We start from the raw sequence: 16,687 nt of genomic DNA on the forward strand, positions 1-16,687 counted from the left end.
AAGCTGACTTCACAATGTCACCAGCTGTATATAGATCTTAGTCATTCACAGCCTTGGGAACAATTTGAAACACTTATAGAGAGGTGAATGGCAATGTATTTAATTACTATCCAGCTTATCCACAGATTTGTCTTGTTTTAACTATATTGGACAGAGGATTCGTTTTTGTTTTTAATTTAATGAGAATCATAGAATCATAGAGTCATTTAGGTTGGAAATGACGTCTAAGATCATTAAGTCCAACCACTAACCTAGCACTGCCAAGTCTACCACTAGACCATGTCCTTAATCTCTACATCTACAAATCTTCTGAAGACCTCCAGGGATGGTGACTCAACTATTCCACTGGGCAGCCTGTTTCAATACTGCACAAGCCTTTCAGAGAATATTTTTTTCCTAATACCCAACTTAAACCTCTCCTGGTGCAACCTGAGGCTATTTCCTCATGTTCTATCACTTGTTGCATGAGGGAATGTGCAGACCCCCACCCCACTACAACCTGCTACAACCACTTATAGAAGTCGCACTGTCACTGCTCCAGATCTAAAAAAAAAAAGTTGTTCTTATATGTTAGACAAGTTTATTCCTCTTCCCATGAGGAATCAGACTGTACAGTCTAAAGCCAAGATTTTCTCCAAGATCTAAGAAACAGTTTCTCATTCAGAGAAATTTAGGGGAGAAGTGTATCAAACTGCCATTCTATAGACCCTGCATTGTACACACAGATCTGTATTGATACAGCTATTTGAGTGGAGATACAGAATGTTTTATTAGAAATTTGATTTTATACATAGTAACCTCTCTGACACCATCATTTTAAATATATTATAACCTTTCCTTTCATGTATTTTTGGGTTAGACTCAAATCTTGGTAGATTCCCATGAATCTAAAAACTTAACTATGTCTGGTTCATTTCAGTGTCAAATGAGTTTAGAACATTCTCACTCTGCATGAGGAGCTCCATTTTTTATTGCAGAAAAATGAGTAAGTTACTAAATAGATTATCAGTACGAGCATCAGGGTCTCAAAGGGGAAGTTAAAGAAACAATATTGGGTCTGGATGTGCCCTTGGATCAAGATTCTTGCATTGCCTAACTGTTGCAAAAATTGGGTGTTGCAAAAAGAACCCCAAAGAAAAAGAACACTCAAACATAAGCAGGCACTGGGAGTTTCCCAAGTTCAGCCACAGTACCATAAGTATATACATACTCCTCTTCCCCTGCTGAGAAAGAAAGAGACAGAGAGAGAGAGAGAGACAGATGTATGCTTGATTTTGAAAGACAGCCTTTTTGTACCTTTTGCACTGGCGGAACAGTTCAAGAACAGTTCATCCTAACAAAAATATTATCCCTGTAATACTGCCAGCCAGGTCAGCAAGAAGCTCATGTTATCTGCTTTTTCTGTGGCAGTACTGCTCACAAAACTTGGACTTGTTAGAGAATTACTTAAGCCCACTCACTGTTGTCTGAACACTGCCTCATTCATGAATCTGCTTTCTTTGTCCATTCAGTCCAGTGACATCTCCTTCTCTTCTTTCCTGCATTGATCGTTTCAGGAAAGGCATCTTTGGGCTTGAGGAGAGTCCTATTACTCAGTGGAACAAAACCGCATATTCATGAATGTTGATCTTACAGATTGGCAAGTCAGGTTTCTTGTATATTCTTTCCAAGCCATTTATATGTATTTCCAACAATCTCATTTTTAAAATGCTTTATTTTGGATATATTACAGATTACAAGTGATCAGTTCATTGCCCATCTTTCTCACATGCTGAGCTTTTTCTTTCTTTGTCTTCTGGTATCTGCAACCTTGTTGATTTCTTCTTCAAGAACAGCTGTTTTTTAATATTTTCCATATGGTATAAACCTAGGCCTATGAAAAGGTGTTGGCTTACAAGACAGAGTCAAGCATGGAGTGCACCAGTGTGAACAGAGCCAGGGAGCTTTGGACATAACACAGCTCTGGTCTGGGTAGCAGGGTTTGAACTTATACTCTCCCCCTGCTTCTTCAGAGAAGAAGTGCGTGAGAGTACTTCATAAACGGGTAGGCACGGTATATTTGACAAATTAGTGGTTCCTGTGTTTTTACATTATTTTTGTGTAGGTTTACGGCACGGGATATTATCCTGCTCTACTGTAGTTTCCAAAATATGTGTTCCACCCTGCAGTCCTCATTCATGAGGACCATCTGCCATAACAACAAGTGCAATTTGTGCATTTTCTGTCGTATGCCTCAAACATTCCTGTATTACCTCCTAACTACATTTCCACCTTTACACTATATACCCTGCTTCACAACTGTTTACTATCTTAATTTTTGAAAGGGGTTACAGAAGACCTAGTTTCAATGTATTACACGTAAAGCACTGAACAACATCCTTGTAAGAACTTGATAGTTTGAACATTGGCCCAAGTCTAAGTTTGAGCCCAAAACAACTCATTTCTTTATCATGCCTCATCTGGTCTGTGCACCTATATCAAACACAGCCATTGCTATCATTTATCTCAGTGTCTCAATTATCACACAACATAAAATTCTTCTGTGAGATATATTTCTGTAGTCAGTATGCCTGATAATCTCTCAAAACAGTTCTCTGCCAAACAAATTCACTTACCTGAAGTTGCCATTCATGTTGCCCCAGATGCATTCTGCATCTGCTGTAGTCCCTCAACAGACCCACTGGATAACTTCCGGCTGTTCACAATGTTGGCATAAAAACACAAACCCTCTTTTCTGACCTGATCTAATGGTTGATGAACTCTGCCTTCAGTTCAAGGAGCAGCAAGAGTTATTTACTATAAGGAGCTATATATTGCTTGAAATACGTCAGCAACCAAAATTGCCGTTTGTAGAGTTGTTGCATATTCCATTTACCCTCTGTTCTTCTTTGACCTCTCAGGTTCCTCCTGTATTTTCCTCCATTTGGCTCTGTTATATAAATATTGGCTCTCTGCCACTTTCAGCTATAATGAGCTGCAATATTCATTGATACCAAGAAGCCTAGAGAGTGAATGCAGGCCACTTCTGTCATCTCCCAGAGCACTCTCATTGAGCCTTTGATCTGCTTGCATGTGTTGGCTGCATAGGTTTCTTTTTAAATGTATTGCCTTCACTTGCAAGGAAGATGTTTTTAGAAGAAATGATCCTTACTCTTTCTTGTGCACAGCAACCCCATGAAACTTACCCTGCCTGTTGCACAGAGCAGTTCTGCTCCCTTGTCACATTAGAAATACTTAAAATCAGGCTGTAGAATTTTGTCAGACTAGCACTGGACAACAAGCATGACTTATTTTTCTGTTGCTACTCTTAATTAAAAATAACTTTGCCTTTAAAGTTTTATTTCTTAATAAAGTATCGACCTTTTCAAGTATTAGTTACATCTCACCTTTCCTCTGAGATGTGTGCATACTTTTCTAATGTTATTTCTAATCTCTAACACAGACTGAGTCATGGAAGTAGGGAGATTACTTCCTAGATACACAACTCAGTGTTTTACCTTCCATTCTTAACTCTCACACTTCACTTCAAAGGAGTCTGATTTTACAGTGAATAAGTTAACAGCTGAATGGAAAATTTGTTGTATTTAAATTGTTATCTTTTATACCCTTTTCTTTGAAACTAGTTTAATTATAAAACCAGGAACTGACCTTTGAGTCCTCATCTTAGTCCTGAAGCCTCACAGGAAACACTGCTTCCCATCCAGGATTAACGCTAATTCTCTCTGCTGCCCAAAGTTGAAGATCACCTTCTGAATGGTATTTAAGACCTGACACTGAAGATACTTACTCAACCCAAGAAAAATCTGCTAAAGAACTCTCATGAAAGCTTTTATCACTAATAAAATAGGAGGATGTGCCACAAACACAGCTCCAGATCAATAACAGAAAAGAAATGGAGAAATATGTGCTCTCATTAGACTTCTTCTCACTATGCAGCATCCAATGCAAGATGCACAGACTGAGGACAGAAGGCAGCCAATATTAATGTGGTATGGGATTTAGTCCATTGCATGTGCATATACACAGCTGCCACCACTCCCTTGTGCACTGAGTAATGTTTCTATGTAGGCAGGTGTCAGATGTTAAGTAAGACGCTTCCAGGCGAACCTCTCTCCACACTGATGAATGTTTATTTTAGGAAAAAAAAAAAAAAAGAAAAAGAAAGAAAAGAAAAAGAAAAAGTTCTTTTGTTTCACTTTCATATGGTTTAACCACATAAAAATGACAACAATTTCACTTTTTTAGCTAGTTTGTGAGGTCTTTGTGTAGAAGGGTATTTACTTCTCCTGTGCAGTGTTCAATTTTCTTGGCAGCTCTTAAAGGGATTCTGTCAGGATGAACATTGTGTATCTCTAGAAAATGTCCTTCACTTATAACACCTAACAGCTTAGAATGCTTTGTTTCTACCATATATGCCATGCATATAGGGACTGATCCAAAGCCATTCTCTCCATAGGGATGATTTGGTTCAAGATTATATATATATATTTTTAGTTCTGCATACATCATTTACTTTTTCCAGGCTGACTAAGGGGGTGCGAGAGTGTTTCGTTCTGAGAGGTAATGGCTCCACAGGGGCAGCTTCTCTGACTCTAGCAGCCTCTCCTGACATGATTAGCTGGTTAATAACTGGTGTCATTTTCTGGTCTAGCCAGCTAGCAGAATTATTACGTGGGGTCCAGTTTGTTTAGAAAAGAGAAGGAAGTTTCAAAACTGAGGCAAGAGTACATTATTGTCGCTGTTGTTATTTGCAACATACATGTACTAATGCCCGAAGGCTCCTGTCTAGCTGGGAGTCCCATTGTGCTAGGCAGTAGATAAAGACAGAGGAAGAGATCATCCCTGTTGCAGAACTACAGCCTAAGCAGACAGCACGGATGAAACCCAAGAGAAAAGTATTGTTATGACTTTGCAAATGTGAATTTGGGAAATGTGGGAGAAGAGCATGAAGTCCAGCACTTGAGTTTTCTCATTGTACTCAAAGGGGCTATTCGCAGACTCAGCAGTGCTGGTCTCAGTCACCACTGGAGCCCAGTGAGGAGCCAGGAGAAGGGTTCTGTTCACACAGTCCCTCGGTTCTTCACCCTAACTGCTTAGCCACTATATAGCATTGCTACTTTTTGTCTTGTCACGAGAAAAAGGGAAAGCTCATTTATAAATAAAAATAACCAGATAGAACTATTTAGAAGCTCATACTCACGTTAAGTGTTAGAGGCTTTTTTGGTTTCACTTTAAAGAGCTTAATGTTGGGTTCAAGTGTCCAGGCTGATGAATATGTGAGCCCTCACAAAACTTGAAACTCCTTGATGTATAACGTGATAAACTTGAATCTATCATCTGCAGGCAAGATTTCTGTTAAGTATGTCAAAAGAATTCTCTTTATAAGGAAATGGCATGATTAGCTATTTTTTAAAAGCACCTCTAATATTTATTAGAGCACCTCTATCTGGACAAGGGCATTGAGTGCACCCTCAGTAAGTTTGCAGATGACACCAAGCTATGCGCATGTGTCGATCTGCTTGAGGGTAGGAAAGCTCTGCAGGAGGATCTGGATAGGCTGCACCGATGGGCTGAGGTCAACTGCATGAAGTTTAACAAGGCCAAGTGCCGGGTCCTGCACCTGGGGCGCAATAACCCCAAGCAGAGCTATAGGCTGGGAGATGAGTGGTTGGAGAGCTGCCAGGCAGAGAAGGACCTGGGAGTGATGGTGGATAGTCGGCTGAATATGAGCCAGCAGTGTGCTCAGGTGGCCAAGAAGGCCAACAGCATCCTGGCTTGTATCAGAAACAGTGTGACCAGCAGGGCTAGGGAGGTGATCGTCCCCCTGTACTCAGCTCTGGTGAGGCCGCACCTCGAGTACTGTGTTCAGTTTTGGGCCCCTCGCTACAAGAAGGACATCGAGGTGCTCGAGTGAGTCCAGAGAAGGGCGACGAAGCTGGTGAGGGGCCTGGAGAACAAGTCCTATGAGGAGCGGCTGAGGGAGCTGGGCTTGTTCAGCCTGGAGAAGAGGAGGCTCAGGGGAGACCTTATTGCTCTCTATAGGTACCTTAAAGGAGGCTGTAGTGAGGTGGGGGTTGGTCTGTTCTCCCACGTGCCTGGTGACAGGACGAGGGGGAATGGGCTTAAGTTGAGCCAGGGGAGTTTTAGGTTGGATGTTAGGAAGAACTTCTTCACTGAAAGGGTTGTTAGGCATTGGAACAGGCTGCCCAGGGAAGTGGTGGAGTCACCATCCCTGGAAGTCTTTAAAAGACGTTTAGATGTAGAGCTTAGGGATATGGTTTAGTGGGGACTGCTAGCGTTAGGTCAGAGGTTGGACTCGATGATCTTGAGGTCTCTTCCAACCTAGAAATTCTGTGATTCTGTGATTTTTACTCTAATGGTGGAGTAATTTTGTTGTGATATAAATATAGATTTTCAGATCATTGACCCCTTTTTTGGCAAACTGGAGCTTCACAATTGTTCTCTTTCTTTAATTTAAAGGATCTGCAAATGCTCACATTTTAAAAGATACTGAGCATGATGAATTGTGAAAAGTGCATGTTTACCTGAAACAGCACATGCATAAGCACTGCCCAGTGAAGCCTGACTTACTCAATAAGTATGTTCCAGAAAATTACAGTTACTTGTTTACCTATAAAAATTACATTGATGTCAATCAATAAAAATCAATGAAAATCAGTGTTTCATAATATATTACAGATTATAATTATAATTCATAATATGAATTAACTGTTATATTTCCTAGATGGGTGTTATCTTTTCCTAAAATCTGACTATTATTGATTCAGTTTTGTTAGTTTATAGTTGCTGGAGGTGCAAGAAATTTAGTGCTCAGGTTGGACTGGCTTTTCACAGTCTTCTGTTGAGTTTTAGATCACACACAACATTGTGTATAAAAATTAATAAATAAAGGAAAACCACTGCTTTGAGCAGCCAAATCAGGTTCACTAGTTCATTCAGACAAATGTGTGTGTCCAAATCACCAATTATAAAATAAAATAAAATAAAATAAAATAAAATAAAATAAAATAAAATAAAATAAAATAAAATAAAATAAAATAAAATAAAAAAATACTGAGGCATCGCACCAGTCTGCTAGAAGCAGGAGACTGTTCATCTGGAAAGTGCCATGTTTCTATGATCAGTTTAGTGTTTTGAATTTATGATGATACCTGAAATAATCTGAGTTTTAAGACCATCCTCTGCTCATTACACCTTCCTTTCACCTTTTGAATTCTGTCTTTTTTGTTTTGTTTTGTTTTCATGAAATACAGCAATTGACATTTTTAAAGACTAGGTTGTGCTTAAATAACTGCTATTTAGGTATTTAGGAGATGGAAACAGACAAGTGATGAACTGATAGACCTAGAGCTAGGACAAGCCAGGGGCTTAGGGGACGAGATATGCCAAAGTTCTGCTGTGGAAAAGGCTAAAAAGCTACTGCTTCTCTGTTGCTACATATTCATATAGGTTTGGGCACTAGTGATGGAGAAAGAAGGAGGGATCAAAAGAATATTCCAGAAAAAAAAACATGCAATCTCTTCAATGGGCTTTGGTAAGGAATACAGGAAGTACCAAACCAATGACTTCATCTGGGCTATAAACTAGTAAGAATGCAAATTTTTCCTGAAGTCTACACCATAACAACAACCACAGTCAGCATACAAAGTTGCCAAACCCAATTGTGTGAGTTTTCCTTAGCTTGATCCTGTAACTACCTTTTTAAGTGTAAGATTATCCTACTTGAATGTTAATTCTGACATTATCAGTTACATGCAGAATATCATGATGTTCTTTTCCTTTTTTTTTTTTTTCCTTTTTTTTTTTTGGTTGGAAAAGTCAGTTCAGTGTGGCCAAATCATCAAAAATAAAAATAAATAAATAAATAAAAAGACAGAGGAATGTGTACATAAAGACCATATGAAATAAGAGACAAATTATTTGAGCTCACATCTCATAACACTCTATAGTAAGGATAAAATTGTATTATTGAAGTGAGACAGTATTAAAAGAAAAAAATACTATCTCCAACAGAAGAAAGATAGTTTATAAACTACTTGTAGTAGTACTCTCCTACCTATTTTACAAAGTGGTGCAATCACCTATAGCTATTATAAAATAATCCTATAGTCCTGTGATTCTATTCAATAAGATTATTACTGATCTCTCTCTATTTTTGTAGGACTGTGAAATTCTGCCAATCCATATCATCTGTTATTTTGGTTACTTGCATATCCCTACTCTACTTTGTATATCCCTACTCTATTCTACATTCTTTGCTTTGTGTCTATGAAAGCCCAAAAAGTCAATGAAAACGCAAGGGTAAGAGGGAATTTGACTTCATATTTCCTGAGCACCTCTGAGAACTCTCCTGTTTAGAGCAGCTGGAAGGAATTGTGAATAAAATTATATTATGGGTAGGGCAACAGATGCAACCTGCAACAGAAAATTCAAACATTAGGAAAAAAAATCCTTTCTCTTTATTGAAATTCAACATTTCTTTCTGGAAGAAGAAACAGTCACCCTCTTCTGCAGAAGCCAAGATCTCCAAAGAGTTTATGTGGCCTGCTGGCCACTGAGATGTGAACTGCCAAAAGAAACATTGTGCTCTTATACCAATAACAAACAATGAGTTGCTGGAGGCAACAGCTATTACCATCACTTGAATAAAAGCAACTTTTGGCAACTAACCATGTATGAAAATAGATTCTGAAATAAGAAAATGCCTTCTTTTCAGCACCTACTCAAATATCTCAGTTTAGATTGTGCCAAAAACTGAAGGGTAGCTGATATCCACATTAATTCTGACTGACAATTTTATGGGAAAATCTGGGAAGACCTATCCCCCCAAATCATTCATATGGAGAACATACTCCAGATTAGTTTAACTGGCTGCCAGATGTCACTCTTCTTCTACTGCTAAATAGCTCCCAGTATCAGACTTAAGTGGTCTTCAGTGTATTACAGCCTGGAAAGTGGCCATAGCAATTTCTTCCTCACTATGCAGGGTGTATTAATTTTTAGAAAGGGTTAAACACATTTTTCTGGTTGTTAATGGCAGAATAGTGCTGTGGCATTTAGGAAAGAGAAGGTGGATTTCACTACTGTCGTGGTTTAACCCGGCCGGCAGCTAAACACCACACAGCCGTTCGCTCACCCTCCCCCTCCCTCTCTGGAATGGGGGAGAGAAATGGAAAGTGAAGCCCGTGAGTTGAGATAAAGACAGTTTAATAAGACAGGAAAATAACAACAACAACAACAACAACAACAACAATAATAATAATAATAATAATACAATGGTGATAATAGGAAAATAATAATAATATGTACAAACAAGTGATGCACAATGCAATTGCTCACCACCCGCTGACCGATGCCCAGCCTAACCCCGAGCAGTCCGGCCCCCTCCCCCAGCTAGCCACCCCTATATATTGTTTAGCATGATGTCAGATGGTATGGAATACCCCTTTGGCTAGTTTAGGTCACCTGTCCTGGGTCTGTCCCCTCCCAGCTCTTACTGCACCCCCAGCCTGCCTGTTGGCAGGACAGAGCAAAAGGCTGAGATATCCTTGGCTTGGTATAAGCACTGCTCCGCAACAATTAAAACATCGGGGTGTTATCAGCACTCTTCTCATCCTAAGCCAAAACACAGCATTCCACCAGCTACTAGGAAGAAAATTCTGTTCTAACTGAAACCAGGACAACTACCAAGGCTATTGTCTAAAAGTAAACTAGAGTGCCATTAATATTGCATACAGTGGTGCTCAGGGCACATCCTGTCCTACTATAAAATCAGAAAAAGTAATCAGAAGATGGAGCTCAGAAGGGGAACAGAGTGGCTTTTTGCCTTTGCATTATCATCTACTGAGGAAAATGTATTTCTTACCTACAATCTTTTAAATTTGTTTATGAAAGTTATTGAGAGAGAAGGAACAAATACACAGAACAACTTTATAAAATAAAAAGAGAAGTTAGAATAATTCTGTGAGAGTCCGTGATGTGTTTTTTTCCATAAAATGTTTACTAACATGGTGCATTTTAAACATGCTGAGCCGTTTCCATTGACTGCTGATCCTAAAACATCCGAGTTTTTCCCCATAGCTCCTTCATAAATTCTGCTTCTTGTTGCTGACATGTTTCATAACTTTCCTTCATTGTCTGCCTCAGTCCTGTTGGAGCCAGAGGGTGTCTTTCATCATAATCACTCCTTTTAGTTTCTGCCTGGCTTTGCTTTCTACAAGGGCAGGTTGTCTGAGCTTTCCTTGTCCTGAATGTTTAATTTACTCCCCTGACAATTGGTTTCAGTAACATCATGCAGGCAAGAAAGCTATTCTTCAGGATTAGAAAAAGTGTCAGTATCTGGCTTTTGTACTTTCATTTTGGATGTAGGAGTATGCCCACATCAGTCTAGTGTTTTGTCTGAAGTGGATGGGAAGACTATTCTCTTATATTCTCACTCTAGATACAAGACTTCTTTGTATATGTGTTTCTGTATATCTCTGAATTGATTTCTAGTAGAGTGCAAGAGTGAGACTTGACATTTTAAGCAATTTTCAACATATTGCTGACAGAATTAGAGGGTGTTCTCAGTATGCCAAACAACAGAAATCTGGTTTTCTTGTGATGGACACTGAAACTAGCCATGAGAAATCCTTTTGATTAAAAAAAAAAAAAAAAAATTAAAAAAATCCAAAAAGAAATCCTTTTGATTCAAAAAAAGGTGCTTGAGCGGGTCCAGAGAAGGGCGACAAAGCTGGTGAGGGGTCTGGAGAACAAGTCCTACGAGGAGTGGCTGAGGGAGCTGGGATTGTTCAGCCTGGAGAAGAGGAGGCTCAGGGGCGACCTTATTGCTCTCTACAGGTACCTCAAAGGAGGCTGTAGCGAGGTGGGGGTTGGTCTGTTCTCCCACGTGCCTGGTGACAGGACAAGGGGGAATGGGCTTAAGTTGCGCCAGGGGAGTTTTAGGTTGGATGTTAGGAAGAACTTCTTTACCAAAAGGGTTGTTAGGCATTGGAACAGGCTGCCCAGGGAAGTGGTGGAGTCAGCATCCCTGGATGTCTTTAAAAGACGTTTAGATGTAGAGCTTAGGGATATGGTTTAGTGGAGGACTGTTGGTGTTAGGTCAGAGGTTGGACTCGATGATCTTGAGGTCTCTTCCAACCTAGAAATTCTGTGATTCTGTGATTCTGTGAAAATTTATACAGCTAGCACAGAGAAAGGTTGGGTCAGTAGCAGTTGTTTACCCAGAAGATAAAGAGGGTCTTTCTGTTCTCCTGTTGCATCTTTCAAGGCCATAGCACTCCCTATTCAACAACAAGGAAAAGCCTGTCAGGATCCAGCTCCCCTGGATCTTCTGGAAGAAATTCCTACTCAGGAATTCAGTAATATATTCCTCTGATTAATATTGTTACTAGCTTTTTTCTTTTGCTTAAAGACAGAAAATAACCAGCTAATGAAGTCCTTTCAGTCTTCAACAGCCAGGCTCCTGCCCATCAAAAACTTTTAATGTAGAACACAAAACTTATTCTTGTGATATTGCAGGAGTCCAAGAGACCTGAAGCCCAAGAGCTTCTAACAATAACCAAAAATGCAGAGGAACCTCATCATGCAGCTACAAGAAGGGTCACTTTTGTCAGAGAAGGAGAAATCCCTTTCATTTACTGCTTCTTCACTCCATCATTCTGAAAAGAGGAGAATTAAGGTTACTTCATTTTGTGCTTAAGGTTTTCTCTCCTGACCCCTTCACAGATGGGAAATTGGGAAATGGAGCACCTGCAGTCTTACTTGTGGGGTCGGATTGCAGACACGAGATGTCTTCTGTTCTCACCTATTATCAAGAGAAACTAATGAGACCGTGATCTTGGCAGATGAATTGTGCCATAAGCCTAAACCATCCCTCGTGCAAGCCTGTAATCGCTTTGACTGCCCACCCTCCTGGTATCCTACAGAATGGCAAGAGGTAAGAATGTATGAGTTAATCTCATTTTATGATCATTAAAGTAGTCATTACGTGCATGATCAGTGGATTGTTTTGTGTTAGCCTATTAGGAGGATTCATTAATCATTCTAATGAGCTATTAAAAATGAAAATGTGGCTTTTTGTTCCTTAGTGAGAACTGAATCAGGATTTTCAGAGGCAAATAATGAGCAGTGCTATTTCTAATGCAAGATTTATGAAAACTCTTAATGGCTGACCATAGGTTCCAAACAGAAAGATCTGGAATGTAATCATCAGCTGAAGTCACTGGATTTCAGTTAGCAGTGAATTTCTAGGTTTCTAGGAATACAGAGCTACAACTATCGGGGAGGAGAAGATCTCTGGAGCATGATGAGTATTCCTTCTATTCTCAAATACGAATTTAGTTTAGGGCAAGAAACACTCCTCATCCTTCAAAGTCACAAATAAGTGTGAGGTACTTCATGAAATGCATGCCTTTTTACACGAATATTGAAAATCCCACAATGGATCTGTACAAGGCTTTCTGTGTTTGGTAGGCTACCTGAAATAAGGTTATTTGCTTAAATCTGGTTGCAAATGCAAACACATGATTCAAAAGACTTAACGGTGTTTATGTTGGATATGATACTGCAGAAGGAAGAAATTATACTGTTGCACTGTTGAAAGGAATGGGAAAATTCACTGTACAGTGGAGGTGCAAGCAAAATGTCTATTTGAACCTTCAGTTCTGTTGGATGTAAGGATTCATTCCATGTTACCAGAAAACCAAGAGCAGTTGGCACTGTGCTTACATATAACTCCCAGTCTCCCTTTATAAAATCTGCCTTTGACTTAACAGCCAAGAAGATGTTAATGTACTTACTTAATGAAGCTGCTAAGTCTGTGAAGCTGTACTTCATGGGAGACCTCTGGATTTGGGCAGCCTTCTCAGTAACCAAAATTTATGCCAGCCTGATATTCTGTCAAAACTAGATAACTAGCCTGTGACATTAATCCTTTGTTTAAAACAATTAAGTTGTATTTCATGTTTTAACATTAATTTGTCTACTGATACTCACATACATGTATTTGCTTAGTTGTACCTTTCAATATTGCTAGGCTGTATCCACTCATTAATTCTGTATTTGTAAATAGATTTTTACTAACACATAATATAATAAAGTTAGCATATGTTCAAAGGTGTGCCTGTGCTAGTTAAAAAGCCCATAATTGGCCATAGTCCTTACAGAACGCAATTTTCTGCAACTTTATTTGAACAGTCAGAAGAGACATTCATTATACGATGCTGAATGTCCTCCTCAACAGTGTAATCATACACATTTTTATCTGTCTAAAGTAGTGTTTTAGGCATTTTTTATATCTGCACAGAGGCTCTCAATCTTGTTGAAAGGTGAAACACATCTTAGGAAGGATGGTGCTCAATTAAGTGTTAAGGCTTTAACAAGCATATTGATCAGGAATTAAATAAGACTGTCCGGGTTGCACCTCTTGTGTTAACTGCTGCCTTCTCTGGACTAGGTGGAGACAAAGGATTTTTGCTGCATTTCACTGCTGTGGCTTAACTAGGGTCCTCTGCACTTTTCAGGAAGAACAGCTGTATATTCAGCTACTCGTTATGTGGCCACTGAATAGTTCTTGTGATTCCCTTTTACCAGGAGAAAATTGCGTAAACAATGCACTTCTCTACACGTAGTTATCTGCCTCTGTTGAGAACAGTGTAGTGCAAGAAAAAATAGACTAATCCACTAAAATGAACTTCCATCCTCTCATTTTTTAAAGACGTCTGTCTTCCTTCTTTGCACCACCAACCTGTGTATATAAGAAGTCCACCCTGTAGCAAAGCCAGGCGTGGCAGTTCTGTCTCACACAGGTTTCCTGTGGATGACCTCCATGTGAAAGCCTGCATCAACAGGCCAGTGCATTGCGCTTTGTGCTTATTACCGCTGGTTGACTCCTGGGATGTGCAAGGGAAGAGACCATCTGGATGGGATGTTGGTCACTGAGACTTCATCTGGAGGAGAGCTCCAGCCACACAGCAGGGCTGCCAAGTCAGAGTGTAGCCAGCATGGCTGCACGTTTTTTCTGCAGAGAGTCTCCAGCAGCCCAAATCCTGCAGGAGGCATCTGAAAATATAAACCTACAGACCTTACAGAGGTCTCCACACCATCTTGAGTCCCTGAGAGATGTTCCCACCTGTGGAGAGACAGAGGGCCATGCACGAAGGTGCCAGTAAATATTCACAGGCAGTGGAGGGCAACATCTGCTGTGGCACCATTTGAAGCCATTTCTTTGGACTCATCAGTGGTGTTCATCATGCTTTTCCAAGCACTCTCTCAAAATAATTTTAAGTAAATAACCAAACAAAGCTGCAATGCACAGTATTTTTCTTTTCTAAGGCTCTTTATGCTTGTTAAGGGAGAATTCTCTGAATTAAATGCCTTTAAGAGACCCAGTGTTCCTGGCAGATAAACATAGGATAATTATCAGTGTTGTAACATTCCAAGCAATTTTTTTAAATAACTCTTTGCAGATTCAAGGCTATTTATTTTTAAACTGTTATATTCCTTAGCTAAATCCATTAGGATGTTTATCTTGTTTTCAGTAGTGTGTTTCTGGAGGAATGTGGATATACGCTTTCATTTTTACAAGCCACTATAAATATCTACTCTGTAGACCTCAAATAGGAGACATCCATTAATAAATCTTCATCCTTCTTTGTTTTATTACTGAGTAAGTGATACTTACTTCTTTCCACAAGTGGAAACTTCTTTCCACAAATTTTAGAAAAGACCAGCCTCCCTGACTCCCAAACAATGAAACTGGTGTTTTTGCCTGAATCCTGTACAGTGTATGCATGTGCATGGATGCTCATAAGCATGTGCTGAGGCAGAAAGAAAGTTGGCTTTCCCTCTGCGTTCAGTGGGGACCATCAATCCTTCGTGTTAATTATTGTCTGCAGATTTTTGTATGAATAGAAGAGATCAAAGTGATGACTGCTGTAGGAGAAGCCAATGCCATGGTACCACCAGCAGTTTAAGATGGCATTTTCCAGCACTTCACAGAATCACAGAGTTGAAGGGGTTGGAAGGGACCTCAAAAGCTTCTACCAGAGGAGTCAATAGCTGCTGTGGGGAGCTCTTTCTTGCCCTTATTTGTAACACCCTTTTCCTTGAATCTCCAGAGGTGCTGTGCAATCACACAATGATCCTGGTTAAAGCTAGCCTGAAGTGCAATTAGGTTTAGCCTAGATTAATTTTGCACTCTGGCTCACCGTGCAGGTGCTCAAATACTTATGCCTATATATGCAAAAAGCAGAAAGAAAAAAAAAATAATAAAAAATAAAAATAAAAAAGACAATAATAACAACAAAACAAAACAAAACAATAAAAAACAGGAATGAGTAAATGGCAGAATTGGGTGTATGGATTGTCTTCTTTAGTATCAGTCTTGCCCTATGTTTCCTTAAGCTTATTGCTGAACCAGGCATAATTAGGTAACAATGTGGGGAGATGCATCTCTTTAAGTCAGTACTCTCGCAAAGTCCCAGATCCTCTCTAAAGGGGTGCTGGGGGATATAGGAACTGGCTCTGCTCAGCAACTGTGGGAGGCAGGAATGTCACACTTTGCATGCATGGGTGGGTGAGGTGAAACCATGGTATATCTCTCCTGCCTGTGACACAAGCGCAATTCTGTGTTGTAACAGCATTGTGAGACCTTTCTGAACACAGAGACAGCAAGCACATTATTCAGATGGGATGTGTCTAAATAAGATGTGTCTAAATGTGTCTAAAAATAATTCCTCTCAAAATTATTGCTTCTTATTGTCTGTAAATCCAAGTGGACTTTGCTGCCATTGATCTACCCGCTTCCCTGAAATAATGTGGGAGCTGGAAGGTTCCGCTGGAGAAAAGTCAGCAGAGATTCCAGACCAGTGAAATGGTTCCAGGAGTGAAGGACAGGTGCAGGCACAGCTCCATTGCAGTAATACAGTACACTAGGAAAGTGTTCCTCTGGACAAGGAGGAATCTTGTTCCTGTGTTTGGCTTTCTTTGGCATTTGTCAATAGCGTTTGACACTGAGTAGTGAGTGACTGTGTGAATGACTGAAGGGCAAGAAGCAAGAAAAGATTTGTTTTGTCTTACTCTTTTATCTGGTCATGATGGAAGGGCAGAGAGACTCCCTTGGATTTGTATGACTGACAATGGGAACATGCTTTTGTTGTGTTTATACAGTGCCTAACTCATTTTGGCTCTGGTATATGACCTCAGTCCTTAGGCAATTTTGAAATAATACTTTTAATTACATTTTCTTGATTTACTCTCTCCTCAGGAATGAATTGTTCTTAAATGAAAGGTTGATAAATGTTTTCTTTTGCTGAAAACTAAAGTATTGTTTTACTTGCTTAAATTTTTGGAAGCTTTTGAGCTTCATAACATTCTAATTGGGACAAAAAACTATTTTTACTCATTAGAGAGCGATCCAAACAGAACATAAATACATCTTTCTTTGCAGTGTTCAAGTCTGAACTTCCATTCTGTCTTTCAAGAAAAACTTATATCTAAAAAAATAAGGCTCTCATTAAAGTTTATGCTTACCTCTCTCTAAGAGAGAATGGCGTTTCATGTCTTCAAGTATATAGTATATGTTTTAAAATTTCATCATGTGGTTTACTACTTCTCAGACATAATTCTTTGTTGCAAACTATAAGCAATTCCTAGTAATTTCAGC

At 39.5% G+C, this 16,687-nt stretch overlaps 1 protein-coding gene across 1 annotated transcript in view; it reads left to right on the top strand.

The window, feature by feature from the left end:
• Nucleotides 1-16,687, top strand: part of ADAMTSL1 (ADAMTS like 1) — a 198,426-nt gene that overhangs the window by 125,079 nt on the left and 56,660 nt on the right. The window contains exon 16 of the mRNA XM_082783255.1: nt 11,749-11,959. Coding sequence (XP_082639381.1) covers nt 11,749-11,959 — 211 coding nt within the window. The remainder of the gene's footprint in view (nt 1-11,748; nt 11,960-16,687) is intronic.

This window comes from Aythya marila, assembly GCF_965140915.1.
Source record: "Aythya marila genome assembly, chromosome: Z".
In the NCBI taxonomy this organism is placed as follows: Eukaryota; Metazoa; Chordata; class Aves; order Anseriformes; family Anatidae; genus Aythya; species Aythya marila.